The sequence below is a fragment of the Nyctereutes procyonoides genome, unplaced genomic scaffold (assembly GCF_905146905.1).
Source record: "Nyctereutes procyonoides isolate TBG_1078 unplaced genomic scaffold, NYPRO_anot_genome, whole genome shotgun sequence".
NCBI lineage: Eukaryota > Metazoa > Chordata > Mammalia > Carnivora > Canidae > Nyctereutes > Nyctereutes procyonoides.
In genome coordinates this window covers 3,152,897-3,173,727 of record NW_026575131.1, presented here as the reverse complement: position 1 = coordinate 3,173,727, position 20,831 = coordinate 3,152,897, and the positions used below count along the sequence as shown (strand labels likewise).

Genomic DNA, 20,831 nt, shown 5'->3' with positions numbered 1-20,831 from the left:
TTACTCTATCAACACATGTTGCTTGTATCCCCCTCCATGTAGCAGGCATACTAATCTCTATGTGAGCTCATTGCAGCCTTGTGGAGCACTTTGTCCCATGGGGGAGGCTATAGTGGACACCAAGGAGGCAGAGGGTATCCGAGGTAAACACTTCACTGCAGGACACCATATCTTTCCTGCCTGGAACCTCCTGCCTCTTGCTCTCCCTCGTACCACCCCCCCCCCCCCGGGCCCACCTGCAGCTCCTGGACAGCACTTGGTCCCCTTGAGGCTGGTGTCCTGTAAGTGGCTCTTGTCCTGACCAGCACTGTCAGAGAGTCCTCACAAAACTCTGCCTCTTGGGGCTCCTAGTTCAGATCGTGGGGTATCTGTGCTGCAGGGGACTGCCTGCTGCCCTTGGCGCCTCCAGACCCGCTTCTGTTTGCCATCCCGTCTTGAGATCCTGGGTTCTGTATGGCAATATTTGCTACCTCGGCCTGGTTCGATGGGGTCAGAGGACCCTGAGCTCTGACTTGGCTCCACTGCCTAGAAACTCCGTGACTTCAGACAAGCTAGTTTACTTTCCTGTGCTTCCTTTTCCTCACCTATTGCAAAGGGGTGATAACGCACATAGCGATGTGACCTGGGAAAGGAGTGTTTGGATGCCTGTACAGTGCTTTCATGCACATGGAAGCAAGTTGTACCACCAGACTGTTGTGCTTATTCATACATAGAACATTCCAGCAGAGGAAAGAGTGTTCTCAAAGGCAAAAGATAAAGAGCCTGGTGTGCTGGTGAGAAGATGGTCAGTGTGACCCAGGTGAGGGGGAGAGCAGGGTGGTAGCCCTGCACCACTGCCAGGGCAGTGTCCATAGTGAAGTCAGGGTAGGTGGTGCCCCTGGGATGCAGCAGCTCCACAAAGAGTGGATCGAGTGGCCCAGGTGAGGTCAGTGAGGAGGGTCCTCCCCACACAAAGTAGCCTGTGAAAGAATTAGAGCCCCTAGGACAAGGGCCTGGCCCTGTAGCCCATGTGTCATAAAAAAGGAGCCAGCAGCTACCGAAATGATTTCATTATATTTCACAACCAAGCAATTGGAATAGAATAGTCAGCAGACCTGGTTGCTCACACCTAGCTTGCTTGCTGTTTGGCTACTTTTGAGCCATGACCTTTGTCCTGAGTCTCCCTTTACTCCAGTGTTAAGTTGCCAGGAGTTGCAGTCTTGATGTGACAGCATGCGAAGACATGCTGCTACAGAAAACATGGTGCAAAAGTCCCCATTGCCTCCTGCCTCTGTCCTTGCCACTGGCACCTTTCCCCTCTCTGCCTGCCTCTGCACGCTAAGCGCTTCCTTACTTCAAGGTCTGCCACTGTCACCCTGTCTGAGAATCCACCCCAGCACTTATCTGAGAGGGTGAGCCTTTGTCACCCTCAGTCTGCAGGTGCTGGGTGGCCTGCTCCGGGCTGTGGTTGGATCCCGATCTGCTGCATTTGTGTACCATGCTAGGGCTTGTTCTCATAGCAAATCACAGGAGCGTCTGGGGGCTGAGCCAGACCACCCAGCACTGGGAAGGCCACGGCTCGTGTCAGGTGGGTTCTTTGTCCCTGGTGACAGCTGGAGGGACAAGGCAGGGAAAGGCAGTTTGTTTCCACAGAGGCATAGTGCAGGGTGTGACTACATCCGAGTTAAGTGGGATCCATCCTCCTGTTGAGTCCAGGGACCTCAGAAAGTCTGTGCCATCCACTTTCATGGTTCTTCCTCTGGCATGTGCTCCTCCTTCAAACTTCTGCTGAGTGTACTCTTAGAAAAGCCTGATGGAAGCCCTTAACAAAAATACTATTTACTCTCTCTGACCTCTGTCCCCACTGTAGTACTTAGAACATCCATCATGTCCCTAGCATAATATGAGCTCCATGTGGACAGGACCTTTGTCTTTCAGTAGCTGGAGAATGAGTTGAATGAATGAATGAATTACATTTCATGATCAAGTGCAAGTAGTCTGTACTCATTACATAAGGCTTTCAATTTCATCTTTTTCAGCTTGCGAGGTCCATTTTGAAAACACCAAGGTGCCCATCGAAAATGTCCTTGGAGAAGTCGGAGGCGGGTTTAAGGTGCGTCGTGAAAGCAGCCCCTGTGAGGGCAGCGTGTGGGTTCATGGTACAGCTTGTGGGCCCCAACTTCCTGTCCCATCCCTGCCTTTAGCTGACCAGCGCGTGCTTGCCAGATGACTGTGCAGAGTTCTTTGGTGGGAAATTAGCAGAATGGAAAAGTTAGCTCCCAGAAGAGGGAGTGTGTCATCTGTGAGGCTTCCTTTGCCTTGAGCAGGGAAAGGATTCCTCTCTCCCGACGAGTGAAAGAAAGCAGGCCAGTGGGCACTGAAGCAGCTCAGGTTCTCTGAATGCACAACCCTGGGTCCTGAAGCCCTTCCCTAATTTTTTTCTTGGAGTTAGATTATTATTTTGTTTAATTGACCTATAACTCACATCACATAAATACACAATTTTTAAATGTACTTGGCATTATTTAGTTTATTTACTATGTTGTACAACTATCACCGTGGCCTAACTGGACATTTTCATCCCCCGAAAGAAATCTTCTCATTTCCCAGTCTTTGGCAATTGCTACTTTACTTTGTTTCTATGGATTTGCCTATTTTGAATATTTCTTTTTTTTTTTAATTTTTATTTATTTATGATAGTCACAGAGAGAGAGAGAGAGAGAGGCAGAGACACAGGCAGAGGGAGAAGCAGGCTCCATGCACCGGAAGCCCGATGTGGGATTCGATCCCGGGTCTCCAGGATCGCGCCCTGGGCCAAAGGCAGGCGCCAAACCGCTGCGCCACCCAGGGATCCCCTGAATATTTCATGTAAATGGAATCTATATGCAATCTTTTATGTCTGGCTTCTTTCTCTTAGCATAATGTTTTCAAGGTTAATCCACGTTGTAGCACTTGCCATTCCTTTCTGTAGCTGAATAATATTCCATTGCAGGGACACACCACATTTGTTCATGAGCTCATGGACGTTTGGACTGTTGACACATGGGGACTATTATCAGTAATGCTACTGTGAATATTCATATACAAGTCCTTGCGTGAACTGTATGTTTTCAGGTCTTTTGGGTATATACATCTAGAAGCAGCATTGCTGGATCATATGGTGACTGTATGTTTAATTTTTTGAGGAACTGCCGGACTGTTTCCCACAGTGGCTGCACCACGTTTCATTGCCCATGGTGGAGTAGAAGGAAGGGTCCAATTCCTCCACATCCTCTCACCAGTGCTTGTTATTGTGCATTTTTAAAATTATAGCCATCCCAGGGAGTGTGAAGTGGTATCTCATTATGGTTTGGCTTACATTTACCTAGTGACTGACTAGGTTGAGCATCTTTCCATGTGCCTACTGGCCATTTATACATCTTCTTTGGAGAAATGTATTTTGAAATCCTTTGGCCTATTTTTTTTATAAAGCCTTTTTTTTTTTTTAAAGTAATCTCTACACCTCTCATGTGGCTCCAACTCATGACTGAGATCAAGAGTGGCAACACTCCCCCTGACTGAACCAGCTGGTTACCCCCTCCTTTGCCCATTTTTAAACTGGCTATTTGTCATTTTTTTTCTTCTTTTTTTTTAAAGATTTTTTTTTTTTTTAGAGGCACCTGGGTGGCTCAGTTGGTTGGGTGTCTGCCTTCAGCTCAGATCATTAGCTCTGGGTCCTGGGATTGAGCCCCTTGTCATTGGTCATTATTGTTTCATTGAGCTCCCTGCTTAGGAGTCTGCTTCTCCGTCTCCCTCTGCCTGCCTCTCCCCCTGCTCGTGAACTCACTTTCTCTTTCTCTCTCTCTCTCTCTCTCTCTCTCTTTCAAATAAATAAAATCTTTTTAAAGATTTTTTTTTTTTTAAAGAGAATGCAAGCGAGGGTAACTGACAGGGAGTGGCAGATGTTGGATCCCTGCTGAGCAGGGAGCCTAACACAGGACCTGATCCTAGAACCTTGGCATCATGATCTGAGCTGAAGGCAGATGCCCAACTGACTGAGCCAGCCAGGCGCCCCTGATTATTTTTCTTTGTTGTTGCCTTACCTTAATTTATCAGGTGACCTGGGCAAGTTATCCTCACTCTGGGGAGCCCCATCCACCTTGGCTGTGAAGCAGGAATCACAGCAGGTACCTTTCTCCCTTCCTGGTATGAGAATCTGATCATGCATTTATCCAAAACTGACTTGAGGGGATCCCTGGGTGGCGCATTGGTTTGGCGCCTGCCTTTGGCCCAGGGCGCGATCCTGGAGGCCCGGGATCGAATCCCACGTCGGGCTCCCTTTGTTTTTTTTTGTTTTTTTTTGTTTTTTTTTTTTTTTTCGGGCTCCCTTTGCATGGAGCCTGCTTCTCCCTCTGCCTGTGTCTCTGCCTCTCTCTCTCTCTCTCTCTCTCTCTGTGTGTGTGTGTGTGTGTGTGACTATCATAAATAAATAAAAATAAAAAAAACAAAAAACAAAAACAAAACTGACTTGAGGCTGCTTGGTGAGTGTTGACCAAAGGGCTTGAGAGGTGAAAGGACAAAAAGGGAGCAGTGTGTGCACAGTGGTATGTTTGTTATTTGCTTAACCCAGATATTATATGCAGATGAGAGAATATAGGTGGAAAAAATGAAATTACCTGAAGCTTAGCACCAGCAGAGTTGCTATTCATCATTCAATTTAGATGCTTATCTTTCTAGACCCTTTTATTTACTTAAAGTAGACTCCATGCTGGGCTCCAAGCCCAGCATGCAGCTTGAACTTATGACCCTGAGATCAAGACCTGAGCTGAGATCAGGAGTCAAACACTTAGCCAACTGAGCTTAGCCAACTGAACCACGCAGGTGCCCCTCTCTAGACCTTTTTAAAGAGTATACATCTCTAAACATTTGGTAATACCATTTGTTTAATATAGCCTGCATTTTTGTTTCTGTTTTTTTTTTTTTTTCCACATACCAAGCAATCCTAACTCTTCATGCCAGTAAATGTATACTGCTGATATTTAATGCTGCAGAGTATTTCTTTGTGTGGTGATGGCACATTTACTGTTCCTAGGATTGGGCATTTAACACTTTTCTCTTTCTACTCAGAATCTTATTGTGTGGTATATCTCCTTGTTTGTATCTGTGTACACTCGTCTGATTATTTCCACAGTTTCAACACCCAGCAGTAGGCTTTTCCATGTCTGAGGGCAGTTTTAGTTGTTGGCCCACTGCCAGGTCACTTATGGGGAGTCGGGCTGGCTCCTTTGTGGGAATGCCCCTTGCCCTAGTCCTTTCCACATGAATTAAAACATTTTCCCACTGTGTTAGATGAAAAAAAAATTGTTTTAAAGATTTTATTTATTCATGAGACACCGAGAGAGGCAGAGACATAGGCAGAGGGAACTTGATGTGGGACTCGATCCCGGATCCTGGGATCACGCCCTGAGCTGAAGGCAGACCTCAACTGCTGAGCCACCCAGGCGTCCCTGGAAATCTATTTTCTTTCGCCTATTAAAACTATTGTTTTTGGGTCCCCCACAGGGAGTCTGCTTCTCCCTCTACCTATGTCTCTGCCTCTCTGTCTCATGAATAAATAAATAAAATCTTAAAAAAAAAAAGAAAAAGAAAAAGATTTCCAGAGTCCTTTCTTTGTTATTAGTAGGATCACTTGTCATTTGGCCTAAATGCTAAACCATGAGTGATTCTGGAGACTGCAAAATGATCAAAGGCCAGGTGAAAATCACCTGGCTAAAGTGAGAGAAAAGAGCCAGCAGTCAGGTCTTTCAGACCTTCAAGGCAGGGAAGGAGTTAGGTGTCAGGCAGAGGCTGTTGGGAATATGGATAGTATCTAGCTTCTGGCAAGCTGCAGTGTAGAATGTAGTTGTACAAATGGCAGGAGACATCAGCAGGGAAGCTAAAAGTGTACAGGTGCCATCCAGGCAGGAGGGGAGGCCCCAGGGTTGAGTAGGAGGGTTGATATTTGAGCTCAGGAGCCCTTCCTGAGAAAGGGTGAAATCTATTACATCTTTGATTGTCTAGGGAATGAGATCTAGTCCCTAATCTTTTTTTTTTTTTTTTTTTTTTTTTAATGAGGGTAAGAATAAATTCTGAAGGGGCCATGAAATGGACTTTGCTCATAAAGCATGAACCAGCTTTTGCATGCCTGTGTGGGCAGAGGGAATGAGGTAGGAGAATTCACTTCCTCCTCATAGTCCCAGCAGGTCTGGAGACCAGTGCCCACATACCGCCTGAGGCACAGGAAGTCTGAGGTCAGAGGCACGGCCCCAGGAGGAGGCAGGGCAGGATTTGGGTGTCACACTGTAGTAGGACGTAACCTCACCCTCTCCCCCTTGTTTCCACATTCCCCAGCCCCTAGGACTGAGCAGGTACGGTCAGTACCCCCCCACACCCTGTCATTGGAACCGTTGTTTCCTACCTCGCAGTGTCTGCTTTGAGATTCTCCCATTCGGAATAGCAAGCGATCATAAATTCAGAATCCGTTACATGATTTATTCAACCAAGTCACAAATACGCATGGAGTGAATAGCAGTAATATGTTTGAAGTTGAGCTTTTAGGAAAAACAGTGATGTTCACAGACTCCTTTCTGCCCTCAGCCCCAGCCGGTCCTTGAAGTCTCCGATTTGGGCACCACAGGTGTGGTAGGGGCTTGACAGGTCACTGCTGTCCTTCAGGAGGCTCATGCTGGTGGGAAAGTCCAGGTAGTTTGCAGGGTGTACCCACCAGGTCTTAGTTTCTGCTCTCCTCTGAGGACTAAGAGGTGGCCTGTTCTGTGATAACATTGTCCCATTCCTTTATCGGGGTGACTCCCAAGAATGTTTGTGACTGAGTAATTACCTCATTGTGTGTTGGGACTATACTCTCCTCCAGCCTGGTGGGGATTGACAGGACGATTAACTTTCTCAGGTGCTGGCACAGAATTCTCTAGAGACTTGCCTTTTGTCCTCAAGAAACCTGGTAAAAGTAGACAAGCAGCACTGTGGTCTGTCACCTGTGGTCCTCCCGGACACTAGGATTGCAGTCCCAGTGAGCCGCGCCCTCTCTCTCTCCAGGTGGCCATGAACATCCTCAACAGTGGGCGGTTCAGCATGGGCAGCCTTGTGGCCGGGATGCTCAAGAAATTGATGGGTAGGTAAGTCGGGGACAGGAGCCATTTGTGGCACAGGCTTGCCCTGCGGCCCCCTCCATCCTGGAGGCCCTGCCATGTCCTCCTAGCAGGCCAGTGCAGAGCCAGGCCTTTGGAAAAAGCCCAGCTGCAGTCTGAGATTTGGACTTCAGTTTAGACCAAAAAATGTGGTCAGTCTGCCCCCAGGTGGTTACTGTTCCTTTTTCACACTTCTATGTCTTACCTACTCACAAAGGATCCGGGGAGTGGGGAAGTAGACGGTCCATCAGAGTCAGGAGGGTTTGCTGCTCTGACAACTAAGGACAGAGCTACTTAAACATCCAGATGTGAGCAAGACACTGGTGCTTTCACAAGATCCCCGATTTGTAGGAGGCTCCGTGGGTGAGGAGTGGAACTCCTACTCACTCAGTCTCAGGATCTTCCCTTTTTTTTTCTGTTAGAATACCTGAAAGTAAGAGTCTTTGGTCTGTGAATTTAGAACAGCCCTATGGGGTTTTGTTGGACACAGATGTCATTATCATTTCAGCTAAGTGGAAGTGACTGCTGGCAAAGGCACAGGGCCCTGCCGGTGGGGGGTGAGGGCTACCTGGGGCTGGTATAGTGCTGATGAAGTTCCTCAGAGTTCAGGGCCAGGTGGAGACAGGAAAGCTTTGTTTTAGGTTCTTACTTCCATTTAGATGAGGCTCAGAGAGAGTAAGCAATTAGCCCAAGGCCACTCATCTGCCTGTAAGTCAGTATTGTGAGACTCTAGACTCAGGGCTTGTCTCACTTTGCTGAGCTTCCCCCCAACACCCTGAAGCCCCCAGGCCTCTTGCTTCGCCATCACGGAAACTCTTCCATGCAAGAGGTTCGTGGAGGCTCTCCTCACCTGTCCCCAAAGGATGTAGACCCTTGATGAGACTAACTGCAGAGGGAGGGGCTGGCATTTGCTGCTGGCCACTGGGAGGCCGCCACGTTCTCTCGGGTGCCTCCAGCGCTGGGTGCCTGTTCACAGCTCTACACATGACCCTCCTCTGGTGATGGACAGCTGTGACAGGCGTGGGCCTGCACCTCATGTCGGATGTTTCTAGAGCCCTGGCTCCATGTTAGGTGCCTTTCTTCCTTCTGCATCTCTGGTAACCTTGGCAGCAGTGCTGTGAGGTTGGGAGTGTTGTTCAGGGTAGATAGTTGCTTGGCCCAGCCTACTACCTAGTAAGAGAAAGTGCCAGGTTCAGGCCTGACTCTAAATTCTGGGCTTCTGTTGCTGTCTACTGCCATAGGCACTGTTGAGCATGAGCAGGCTTTCCTCTGACCAGATAACGCTAGGAAGGGGCAGTGCTGTCTTGTAGTGTGTTTGGTCTCATACTGTCGCAAACCTGTTTCTCATAGTTCTGTCCTGAGTGTTCACAGGGTAGTGATGATAGCCTTCGGAAATCATTTTAGGACAGCCTGAAAATGGTTCTTTTTAACAACTCTGCTCTTCTTCAGAAATGACTGCTGCATATGCCTGCACGAGGAAACAGTTCAATAGGAACCTCAGTGAATATGGACTTATTCAGGTACCAAAGGTTCTGGGTGCTGCATGTGTTGGTTTCACAGGTGGGCATTAAAAGTGTGTGGTCTGTACTTGTGACGCCCACACAGCGATTCAGAAGACGAGTATAAGGCTATATTTAGTGTGGCTCCCTGTTATGAGGGCTTGGTTCCCTCGGGCATGGAAGCTTTGGGCTCTTACCTTCTCTGCTGGCTGGCAGAGGATCTGGGTCTCAGCACATGAAAATTGTTTCTTGGTTATGTTTTTTTTCTGAACACCCCAGGAAAAGTTTGCCCTGATGGCTCAGAAGACTTATGTAATGGAAAGTATGGCCTACCTCACTGCAGGGATGCTGGACCAACCAGGGTTTCCCGACTGCTCCATCGAGGCTGCCATGGTGAAGGTAATCCCTGCACAGCCTCGGAGACCTTAGCTGTGGCCTTTCAGCCCCGTGTCGCCTGCCACCTTCCTCTTCTCCTTAGCTTATAGGTCAGCTTATCCAGTATTTATGACGACCCCACCATGTGACAGACCTGGCCCCAAGATGCACCTGGAGAGGCCCACATGGCATGGGAGAAACAATAAAGAGCAGTGCCCACTTGAGTACATTTATAGGACAGGTCAGTGGCTCCATAGGAGCCAAGTCATCACCAGTCTATAGCAGATGGGGAAAATACAGGCCACATATTATAATTTCCCATCAGTATGAAAGCACCCAAGCTTTCTTGGGAAGGACTTCTGTTGTGGGTGTACAGCTTTCCACTTTTATGTGTCACCTGCAGGCACATGTTGGGCCAAGCAGCTCACCTACATGTGGAGAGGCAAGCTGCAGGTGAACGGGACTAGGTGGGCAGGGTCAGGCCTCCTGGAGAGGGAATCTGAAGTGGGTTTCAAAAGGACAGGAGTTAAAAAAAAAAAAAAAGACAGGAGTTTCTTCAGTGTAGAAGGTGTGGAGTAGGCTCTTGCATCCCAGGGAAGCCTTAGAGATAGGAGGAGTCATGGTGGGTGGGGAGCCACAGTTGGTCAGTTAGGTCCAGAGAGAAAAGGACTTGTCCGAGGCCACCCAGTGAGACTGGGACAGGGCTCCTACCTGGGCTGGTCTCATCCTAGAGCCAGGTTCTCCATGTCAAGCTGCCTGTTCCATCCCCAGCCACCCTGCCCTGGCTGAGGCCCCCTCCCCCTCGTGGAAGGGACTTGGCCCTGTCGCCCCTGTGCTTACCGTGTCCTGGCTCCATGGCAGGTGTTCAGCTCGGAGGGTGCCTGGCAGTGCGTGAGTGAGGCACTGCAGGTCCTCGGCGGCTCAGGCTACATGAGGGATTACCCATATGAGCGCTTGCTACGTGACAGCCGCATCCTGCTCATCTTCGAGGTGAGTGCCCGCCGCCCTGCCAACCCCCTCACCCCCCCAAGTAGTCTCATTGTCCCTCCTCATGCCTCTGTGTGGCCCCATTCTCCAGGGGTGGAGGTGAGGCTGAGGGGCCAAGCGAGTGCCCTTTCTGCTGAGACTGTCCCTTCAGTTGTCTGTGGTGGGACAAACAGAGATCTCACGGGCGGCCCAGTTGTGCCTCCAGGGCTCACTCTGGGTTTGCCTTTCCTCCCCAGAGTACAGGCACCTCAGCAGGGTCCTCTCCATGGACTTTCCCAGCCCTGACACCTCCCTAATTGCTGCCCCCTCCATGGGCTCACAAGCCAAAAGAGGGAATTCTGTGAGTGGGGTGACCCCAGGTGGGATAACAAAGGGGGATGAAGAGCTCGTGGCCTGACTGACCAGGGTAGACTACGGAACACCAGTGCAGGGAGGGCCTGAGCTGCATCTCTCCCTCAGTGGGCTAGTGTCTCAGGAAGCCAGTGCACTTGGCCTTTGGGGACAGAAATGACTTTGGCCTGGCCAAGGGGAAGGTGGTTTGAGCCAAGGATAGGGAGATGGAACATGCTACCCCCAGATAGGGCCTTACCTGCCGCACTGAGTAGGATAAGCATATCTTTGTGGGAGCAGTGGATGGTCCTGGTAGGTGCAGAGCTGGGGCAGGTGGTAGAAAAGTTGGTGGGGTGGGGGCAGAGGGTAGATGAGAAGGGGAGCCAAGTAACTAGACTCTGGGGGCCCTTGGCCAGTAGGCAAAAGAGTTTGGATCTTACTGTGCAGGCACTGGAGGCCATTAGAGGTTTCTGAGCAGGGAAGAACTTGAATGCATTCCCATTCTGGGAAATTCCCTGGGGCTGACGTGGGAGTTGCAGAGGTAAGACCAGAGGCCAGGTGCACACAGTAGGAGAGAGGGCCGTGCAGAGAGAGGGATGGAATTAGGATGGCTGTAGGGTGTGCAGGAGGCAAGCCCAGAGACGAGACTTGGAGCCTGAGCAACCTGTGTGGTTTCTGAAGGGCACCTTTGGATGCCCGGCTCCCAGGCTCCCCAACCCAGGGAAAGGCCTCATGGCTGCTAGTTCTCGCCATGCCCCCCACATGCCAGCCCTGTGGTCTCCTTCCTTGGAGGACGGGCAGGATGTGGCCAGCCTGAGGGTCCAGGGGCACTTTCCCAAGGGCTGCCCCAGGACTGCTGCTTCCAAGGCCCCTTCCCCTCGACCTGGTTGAATTTGCTCCCGTGTGACTAGATGGGGCAGCAGCTTTGAGGGCTGCGGAGTCCTCAGAGTGAGGCAGATGGTCCCATCTGGAGACTATGCAGGACCGGGCACACCTTGACTTGCAGTCTTCCCAGGGGTGTCTCCCTGTCCTTGGCTAGGCTGGCTGCAGGGCTCAGTGTCCAGTACTGGCTTTGTGACCCATGGCCCACCTCCCTTAAATAATCCCAAGGAGATTGGGAGGGGAACAGTGTGCACAGCAGCAGGGAAGAGGTGGCCCTCTGGGTACTGATACCCCGTACTGGGGGGGCAGCCAGCTCTCGTCCTTAGAGATCAGTGGCTCCCCTGAGGAACCTGGGAGCACTTGCTGCGTCCTGGGCATCGGCATCCCTCCCCTCGGGGAAAGGAGTTTCTCCCATTAATTATAAAGAAACCAAATTGGAGGCTTGGAAAAAGTGACTCCGTTGTGTTTGGTCCTAGAAAGGTGGTAGATCCTGAGGGAGTCCCCGGTTGTCTGGTCGGCAACCTGCTCATCCCTGTAGAGGTGGGGCTAGCGTGTTGCCCTCACCCTCAGGTCACAGCCCTGCTCCCTTGCGAGGCTACTTCCAAAGCGGCAGCCTCCGTGGCACTGGCAAGCGGGCAGTGGGGTGGCCTACCCAGTTACACGCACAGCACAAACAAGCACCATCCTAGTGGAGCCAACTTTAACCTCCATACTCCTGGCCACAGGGAACCAACGAGATTCTCCGGATGTACATTGCCCTGACAGGTCTGCAGCATGCTGGCCGCATCCTGACCGCAAGGATCAAGTAGGTGCCAGCCCCACTGTCTGCTCCTCGGGCCCCATCCTGGGATACACCTCAGAATTGGGGTCATGGAGCCGTGCAGTGCTCAGCTCAGTCATAGGCTGGCTAGAGGGAAAGAAGGGGACAGGAGCCCTGAAAGCCAGACTGCAGAGCTTGGCCTTCACCTACAAGTGATAGGAGGTGCCAGCTGCCTCAGGAAGCCCTCATTGCCCTCCTCCCCTGGCAGTTTCCATCTCCCATGCTGCAGGGAGCTTTGTTTTCAGAGCCTAGGGATTGAGAGCTATCCCTCAGACAGGCACTGGGCTCCCAGACTAACATGAGACCACTTTCTTCGCTCTTTCTCTTGCTCCTCTTAACCCCCATCATGGGGCTAGAACAACTAGAAATCATTGTTGGAGCCTGGTGTGGAGTTGCTGAGAGCATCTTGCAGACTCCTTTACCCCAGAGCACCACCTGGGGGCTAGTTGTGACTGCTGCTTGTAGAGAGGCTCTGTGTGCTCTGCCTCAGAGACTGGCTGGGAGGTCTCAGGCATCCAGCAGGCCCAGGCTAGGGTAGAGCAGCATGTAGGTCCTGAGTTGTCCCTTTACTGTCTTGGATCACCAGAGGGAACCAGGTACCTGTAGCTCTGGGGTGCCAAGGGGGACCCTATTGCTCAACAGTGGGAACTAGCAGTGAGGCCGGAGTTCACGGGGCTGTGGGCTTTCCGCAGCGAGCTTAAACGGGGCAATGTGACCACTGTCATCGAGACTGTCAGCCAGAGGCTTCGAGACTCCCTGGGCCGAACCGTGGACCTGGGGTTGACAGGGAAGCTGGGAGCTGTGCACCCCAGTGTCGCAGTGAGTGGGCACACCTGGCATACCCCCCATGTGGGTGCCCTCCTGGTGGGTATCCTCTTCCAGAGGGCTGTGACCAGGGCATCTGGGAGGATGGCCCAGCCTGGTGGGCAGAGCCTGGGCCCCAGAGCCCTGGGCTGGGTGGGATGGGTACCGTGGGGAGTGGCACCAAGCAGTCTCTCCTCTGGCATACTAGGACAGTGCCAACAAGCTCGAGGAGAATGTGTATTACTTTGGCCGCACCGTGGAGACGTTGCTTCTCCGCTTTGGCAAGGTACCTGGGCCCCTGCCAGATCTGGGGATGGCAGGCCCTCCATCTTGGGAGCCAGGGAGAATGGGGCATTTTACCTTTGGGACCCAGCCTAGAAAGAAAGCTTGGTCACCATGGATGGGTGGGGGCTCTCTGTCCCAGGGGGCACTTGGGTAGATGTCCTTGGAGTAGGGAGGGGAGCCCAAATCTAGGGCCCTGATCTGTGAGGCTGCTGCTGCTCAGGCTGACATAAAGCACAGTAACCAGCAGCATGTGATCTCAACCAGGTTTCTGGGACCTGGTCTTGGCCTGATCCATGCTCAAATCTAGATAGAAGGGAAAACAAGGCAGCCAGTGAGTCAGCCTCCCACAACCCAAAGGGAGAGGCAGTGTTAACCCCCTTCTACTGAGGCATGAAGTGAGTCTTGGAGATGGCTGAAGATGGGCCCGGGGAGGGAGGTTCCTGTGTTGCGTGTCTCCACCCTGGGCTCTGTGTTGGCAGACCATCGTGGAGGAGCAGATGGTCCTGAAGCGGGTAGCCAACATCCTTATCAACCTGTATGGCATGACAGCCGTGCTGTCGCGGGCCAGCCGTTCCATCCGAGTGGGGCTCCGAAACCACGACCATGAGGTAATAAGCCCTTGCCAGCTTTATCCTCTGCACTTTAATGAGACCTGTGGTTGGGGAAGGGGGTCAGTGGGTGGCAACGCTCAGTCAGGAGCAAGGGACTGGGCAAGTCAGGGCTTTGGTCCAGTGGTGGTCCCAGGAGGCTGGCAAGTTTGCTGAGCTGTGGCCAGTACCAGTGGTCAGCTCCAATGCGAAGGTCTGTGCTGCTCAGGACATGGGGCCACTCCCTTTTGTTTTTCTATCTGAGGAAAAAAGAGTAAGTGATGGGGTCCCAAACCTTGTGCCTTCACCGCATCTGCCTTCCTTGCCCTGCCTGAGGGGCCAGATGCAGTCACTAAGCGCCTGCTGTGTGCTGGGTCTTTATTGTCCCTCGGTAGCCTCTGGGCACTAGCATTATGATGGCCTTCCTGCCATAGAGGAGACTGAGGCCCAGAGGTGTTGAGTAATTTGCTCTTGGGGACAGAGCTGTTTGGGTCAGAGCTGGAATTAGAACCTAAGACTGACCCCCAAGCCAGGCCTTTTGACCCAAGCCAAGCTGCTTAGTTTGGCTGAGTTCTTGAAACACACACACCAGGGAAGGGGTGCCCTGTGTCATCCTCTTCATCCTTGGCTCTGACAGGTTCTGCTGGCCAACATCTTCTGTGCAGAAGCTTATTACCAGAATCTCTTCACCCTGTCCCAGCTGGACAAATGTAAGTAGGGTGGCCTAAGGAGGGAAGGTGGGCCTGAGTCTAGGTGACTGTTGATGGCCAGGCTCCCAGGGCCTGCTGGCTGCTCACAAACCTCTCCCTTGAGTGAGGGCTGCTAAGGTCAGGTTCACCTGCAGCAGGGCCTGCCAGCTAGGAGCACATACCTGCAGGTGAAGACTATCAGAGCCTCCCAGGGTGTGACCCAGCATGCCTGGCCACCTAGCAGCCGCCCAGTGATGTTCCACAAAGAAGGGAAGCATTTTATCTGCCTCTTTACCCCCTACACTCCAGCTAAAATAAACCTGCCCTTCTAGCAGGTGTCTCAGGCTTTGGCCCTACCTTGTGCAGGGGCTTGGCACATAGGGCTGTTTGTCTAGAATGCTCCTCTCCCGTAGCCACATGGCTATGTCTGAGAGGACCTGGCTCAGATTCCTCTGACCCTTACAGTCATTTTGGCCTCAAGGGTCCATGTTCTGTGTCCCCTGCTGTAGAGCCCAGCTCTGTTGCCAAGAGATGGAGAAGAGGCCATCATGGCACGTGCTGAGAAGAGGAGTACATGATTGTGTGCAGCTTCTGGCTCTGGGTGCTAGCATCTGTGTTCCATTCTGTGGTGGGAGACATGGTTTCTCTTCTAAAGGCTTGACTGGCAGAGGATCCTTCTCCAGCCCCTGTTCCCACAAGATCCAGAGTTCTGAGGGATCAACAAGATGAGCCCTTTGTTTTTCAGGATGAAGCCCCATCCCTCTTTTTCCCTACAGCCAGAATGACACTTCCTGAGGGTTTGGAGGAGGAAAGTTAGCTTTAGGGCTCCTTCACAGTGGGTGGTCTACTTTGTTTGTTTAAAAAAAAAAAAAAAGGCCACACCCCAGCAGTATTTCTCTCCTCACAAACCTATTAATATTTTTTGCTTTCAGATTCTCCAGAAAATCTAGATGAGCAGATTAAGAAAGTGTCCCAGCAGGTCCTAGAGAAGCAAGCCTACATCTGTGCCCACCCTCTGGACAGGACGTCCTGAAGCAAATGGACAGTGTTCCCTACTGCCCTGAAGCCACAACCCATCGCTGGTCAGCTCTTTCTCCGGAAGGTGGAGCACTTGGAATTTTTACAAGTGGAAATGTTTCTTCCCAGTATATACCAGAAGGACTTTCTCCTGGCCTGGGGGCAGAGCTTCTTTAGGCTTTGCCCTGCAGGCACTGCCACTTGACCTGATCCCAGGTGCTGAAGAGACAGGAGAGAGAATGCAGTTGGTGACACCTGGGAGCTAAGGGGCTTCTGCTAGTCTATAGGAGACGTACAGTGGCAACGGGCTTGTGCTGCTGCTGCCTTTGCGTCAGGAGGTTGGTGGGGACCTGTTGCAGGCATGGATAGCTACTTCTGCAAGACCAGCTGTGTTCATGGAACAAATGCACTTAACCTGTGTACTGGGAACCATCTGACAACAAATATAAAATGCAGTTTGTGTTTAGTTTACCCTTTTAGCCCTCATGCTGTATACTGAGCATGTTTTTCCTCAGAGCTGAGTTTCCCCCTTTGGTGATGGTGAGGGGTGGGTGCCCAGCCCAGACCACAGTACCCTGGGGATTTTTAAGGCCCTGTCTCTGGTCTTTCTTATGGTCTGATACATGATAACACATGCTTTTTCCTGCCTGGGACCTTTCTGCTGTCTGTATAGAGGTTGGCCTCTATTCCTGAAGAGGGGGGCAAAAAGGAATCTTAAGGCACGACTAGACCTTTGCATTAGTCTAGGCTCCTTTCTGCTGCTGTTTCCCCACACTGCGTCACAGCATGCTCACACTGGCAAGCTTTGAGGTTTCTTCTGGTTCTAGGTGGTTTGGGGCTCCAGAAAACCCCACTACAGATGTCACCCTGAGGTGGGAAGAAAAGACAAGGCTCCTCTTTCCTTTCCTTTCCTTTCCTTTTGTTGTTGTTTTTTTTTTTTTTTTTTTTTTTTAAGGTTTATTTATTCATGAGAGAGAGAGAGAGGCAGAGACACAGGCAGAGGGAGAAGCAGGCTCCATGCAGGGAGCCTGATGCGGGACTCGATCCTGGATCCCAGGATCACGACCTGGGCGGAAGGCAGGTGCCCAACTGCTGAGCCACCCAGGCGTCCCTCCTTTCTTTTCAAGTACAAGTCAGTCTGCTATGCAAACACTGGGCTGGCCTGAGCCCTCTGCCAGGGATTGGATAACTAATCTTCAAAAGGTAAAACTTGACAAATCTTAAGGCACTGGAGCTAAGTTACCAGTGAAACCTAAAGGTCTTCGGGTGTTTTGTTGGCAAGGGGAATACTAATCTGGTTCAATGCCAGCGACCAGAGGCTGCACAGAAGGTCTTTGCCAGGGAAGCTTGGGAAGCAGCTGTCCAGACCCCATGCCCCCGGGACCTCCATTCAGGAAAGGGGGCTTCACTGTATTCCCTGCAGTATGGACGCCCCTGTCGGCGGCTGGTTCTGTCTTCACTCGGCTGAGTTTCAAAGGCTGGGACCCCTGGTTCAAATCTCCCTTTCCCCCCTACCATTTCCAAGGTTTCTTTAAACATGGTGGGGAGGAGAGGCCTCAGTGCGCGTCTGTGCCCAGGGAATGTGTGCTGGGAAGGCCTGCAGTGGAGTTCAGTGGCAGCATTCGGGCCAAGGAGGTAAGCCCGGCATTGCTGGGCTGGTCTGTACCAACAGGTAGGACTGACCATGCAGTCCCAGAGCCTGGAGCTTGTTCTGAAGGGAAGGCAGCAGGGGCCAGACAGGAGGGAGACAAATTTCAGCAGCTTGTTGGCACTTCCTCCTGTTTCATGGAGCTGTTACCAGCTGCCTTTGAGAGTTAGAGAAGGAAAGAAATCCATTTTGTTTATCTGGTCTAGCTTTCTGAGAAAGGTTTCTCTGGCAAACCTTGTCACTAGGTAAACTTTCTCCCTGAACCAAGGTTCTGGCAACCAACAGATTTTGGTTCTCTGAAAACGTACAAATGATCTGGAGGCCCATCTTTATAAACAGAAGGATGAGAGGGACTCATGCTTTTAAACTCCCTCCTTCCCACACACAGTGGGAGATGGCAACATCTTGGAGCAGGAATGGAGTCAGAAGGTCCCAGAGGTGGCCAGAGTCTCTGCCCCCAGCTGCTGGCCAGGCATCTAGACCTGGGTAATGCGTGTTGGGGTGCGGACAGCCCTTAGACCTGTCTCCCAACTTACAAGTTTGATAGCTAAGAAACCGGGCCTAGAGGGGCCACCTAAGTGGCTCTATTGGTTAAGCGGCCAGCTCTTGATTTTTGGCATAGGTCAGGATCTCAGGGTCTTAGGATCAAGCCCTGCAAGTTACGCTCCTCACTCAGCAAGGAGTCTACTTGAGGATTCTCTCCCTCTCCCACTGCCTCTCTCCAAACTTGTGCATACTGTAAGATAAGCTTGTACGGAGCAGGGACCAGGAACAGTGAAGGGACTTGTCCAACATCACCCACAGCAAATTAGTATCACAGCTGGAGCTAGAATCCAGGGCTCTTGAGTTCCAGCCTAGCACATTAATGCCAGACCCATTCTGACTCTGGACTTCCTAGCTTAGAAAGTTAGAACAGCTAAAACAAAAAGGGTACTGCCAAAGATGCAAAGCAGCAGAGGTCCTGACTGCCCATATCAGGAGGCTGAGCCTTGCAGAGGTCTCTTACCTGTTACAGGCTTAGGTGCTGGAGGACGGGGCAGCTCAAGGAAAAGTGGTGGCTGCTTATACAGGTCAAAGTCCTGGTGGCGCTGGTCCCAGCTCCACCTCTCTCGATCCAGCATACTAGCAGACTGTGCATTTTCCCTCCACTCCTACGTCGAGAACAACACAGTAAGTTAAGATGGAGGTCCCTGTAGACACCCCACTGGAGGCCCCTCTCCACCCTGTGGACCTCATTCGGCTCTGGATCAGTGCTAATGGGCGGCAGCCTGAGGTGATGGTCGCATTCAGTGGTTCTGTGAAGACCAGTCAGTTGGAATCCATTGGCTGTGAGCCAGGCCTGGCGGGATTTCTTCCTGGCTTTCTTCTCCTCTTCCTCTGAGTCCTGAGGCTCCACCATGGCTGAGAGGTAATTCTGGGAGTATGTGAATCTCTTCCTTGGCTCCTGGAAACAAGGGGCAGACACGAGGATAGAAGGGCTGGCAGCAGATGTGGATGGGGCTGACTAGCCCTCCCATCTCCAGGCAAGCATTAGAAATGGTGGCACCGTTCCTGACAATGTAAAGGACCATTCAGAGTAACAACTGTGAGGGTCACGTTCATATTCTCTTTGACAGAGCAACCCTTTTCTAAAGCTACCATGTTGGAAGCCTAAGCCAGGGCTTTTCCTTCATGGTGACAACAACAGAATGCTAAGGTGGTTTGCAGCCAGGCACATATGAGCATACGTTGAGGATCTGTTGGCTCACCCTTAAGTGTGGAGGATCCCTACATAGTGTGGGAACAGAACATGTCTCCCCCAGCACCTGATGCCTATTTCCTCCCATTGGTTGGCTTTCTTATGCACACCAGAGATCCCTGGTGATCTCTGGCAGTATAGTCAAAAAAGGAGAGAGCTCACTGGATTAGCCAATTACTATTTTTCTGTCTGGAGTTACAAGCATTGACGGCCAGCCTCCCTCTCTGGGCCTCCCATTCACCTTGGCCATCTCTCGATATAGCTCCTTCTTAGCAAGCTCTGTGGAATTCAGGGTCTGGATACTGTAGTTATAAACCGCATCTTTGGTAGGGGCTGAAATTCTGATCACCTTCACCACAGATTTTGGAGGCTTCTTACTAACCTGGTAGGCTCTAGTAATATTTTTCTGTGGAAAGAGACACCAATCATTATAGTCCCCTCAATACCAGCTTCCAGCGTGTAGTGAGCAAGATGATCTGTGGGACCAGGCTATAGCGCACATACCAAGTCCTGAATACTAGAGCTGCCATTCAATCACAGAACGCTACCAGAGGGCCACCTGCTCTAACCCCTCGCTGTCCATGGTGGAACTCAGGACCAGGATGAGATTTGCCAAAGGTTAAAGTAACTGGAACACAAGAGCCAGCCACAGATAGAATTTGAGGCTCAGATGGTCAGAAGTGGGAGAAGCTTGAAGCTTTCATAGCATATATAGGGGAGATTATGACCTAAAGCAGCAAGGACTACCATCCTTGCCCATGGTCACCTTTAAGTGCTACGTAGGGAGTGTCAACCTTCTCTCCGGAGCCCCCAAGATGGTCTGACAGCTAGCTTCTTTGCGGGTGAAAGCTGCAGTGTTGCAGGGAGAGGTGGCTGAGACCCCGAAAAGAAAGTTGCACTCTATTGCGGTGTAGCTTGCCCACCACTTGTCTATTAACTTTCAGCAAAATCACCATCTTCTATTTTGAAACAAAAAGTTTTATTTTTTTTTTAAGATTTTATTTATTTATTCATGAGAGACACACAGAGAGGCAGAGACACAAGCAGAGGGAGAAGCAGGCTCCATGCAGGGAGCCCAACGTGGGACTCGATCCCAGGTCCCCAGGATCACGCCCTGGCCACCTGGGCTGCCCAAAACAAAAATTTTTAAAGCTGAAGATAGTGACCTTGACTCACATTAACCACTTATTTAGGCCAAGCCCCAGTGTCTTGGCTTTGGAGTCTGAGGGATTTCTGTAAGAGAATGCAAAATAATCAAGGGAAAGTTAAATCTGTGACTCACATAAAAGTGTGAAAAATCAAGGCAACAAGACCCCCGTGGCTTGAAGCAACAGCGACTTAAGACAAAGACTGGTCACCATTCATTGCATGAGGGACAAAACACCTGTCTTTGAGCACCTTCAAGATGACTGTGCCAGAGGGGCCATCTAAGCGCGACTGAGGTCTAAGCGGTGCACACCTAGCTTCAATCGGAGCACTGAGTATTCTCTCCAGTTTTTCTGGTGGTTCCCAGTGGGAGGGTTGGTCGGAACGAGTCAGTCTCCTTCACAAAAGTGCAAGTTCCCTGCTCCTTCTAAACCTTACTAGTGGATTACAGCCTTGGGAAAAAAAGTGGAAGTTCTGCCCAAAAGACATCACGTGGTGAGGTGAGAACAGTGGTCAACAGTTGTTCGGGACATCTGGGGTTCTCTGCCCTGGGGCTGAAGGCTGCAGGGAACTCTGGACTGACAGCCAAAGTAACTAGGTGCCTGAGACATAGAACCAGTTACAAAAGACCCCAGACACAAACAACTGAAGCCAAGCTATTGGAAGGGATGGGGTAGAAATTTAAGGCAAATGTAATCGTTCTTAAAAGACTAAAGAAACAAATATTGAGTGTAAAACATTAGAGTTTTACATAATAAAACATAAATATTTACATAATACTTATTTACATAAATAAAGGGCGCAAGTGAGTGAGACACCCTGTGGAAGTGGGGCAGATGGAGAACAAATCAGTAAACTGGAAACCAGCTTGAGATAAAATTA

The 20,831-nt window shown here is 50.9% G+C and overlaps 2 protein-coding genes across 3 annotated transcripts in view; one reads left to right on the top strand and one right to left on the bottom strand.

The window, feature by feature from the left end:
* ACAD9 (acyl-CoA dehydrogenase family member 9) overlaps positions 1-15,888 on the top strand; it is a 38,528-nt gene extending 22,640 nt beyond the window's left edge. For both annotated transcript variants that reach the window (XM_055343904.1, XM_055343903.1), the window contains 11 exons: positions 2,019-2,092; positions 7,051-7,126; positions 8,592-8,662; positions 8,921-9,040; positions 9,878-10,006; positions 11,941-12,020; positions 12,728-12,854; positions 13,048-13,125; positions 13,604-13,732; positions 14,349-14,421; positions 15,333-15,888. In XM_055343904.1, coding sequence (XP_055199879.1) covers positions 2,019-2,092; positions 7,051-7,126; positions 8,592-8,662; positions 8,921-9,040; positions 9,878-10,006; positions 11,941-12,020; positions 12,728-12,854; positions 13,048-13,125; positions 13,604-13,732; positions 14,349-14,421; positions 15,333-15,433 — 1,058 coding nt within the window. In that variant the 3' untranslated portion in view covers positions 15,434-15,888. The remainder of the gene's footprint in view (positions 1-2,018; positions 2,093-7,050; positions 7,127-8,591; positions 8,663-8,920; positions 9,041-9,877; positions 10,007-11,940; positions 12,021-12,727; positions 12,855-13,047; positions 13,126-13,603; positions 13,733-14,348; positions 14,422-15,332) is intronic.
* Positions 13,761-20,831, bottom strand: part of CFAP92 (cilia and flagella associated protein 92 (putative)) — a 57,884-nt gene continuing 50,813 nt past the window's right edge. Inside the window, exons 13-16 of the mRNA XM_055343902.1 lie at positions 19,045-19,209; positions 18,297-18,509; positions 18,072-18,216; positions 13,761-13,971 (exon numbers count right to left, since the gene is read on the bottom strand). Of these exons, the coding sequence (XP_055199877.1) occupies positions 13,937-13,971; positions 18,072-18,216; positions 18,297-18,509; positions 19,045-19,209 (558 nt within the window). The 3' untranslated portion in view covers positions 13,761-13,936. The remainder of the gene's footprint in view (positions 13,972-18,071; positions 18,217-18,296; positions 18,510-19,044; positions 19,210-20,831) is intronic.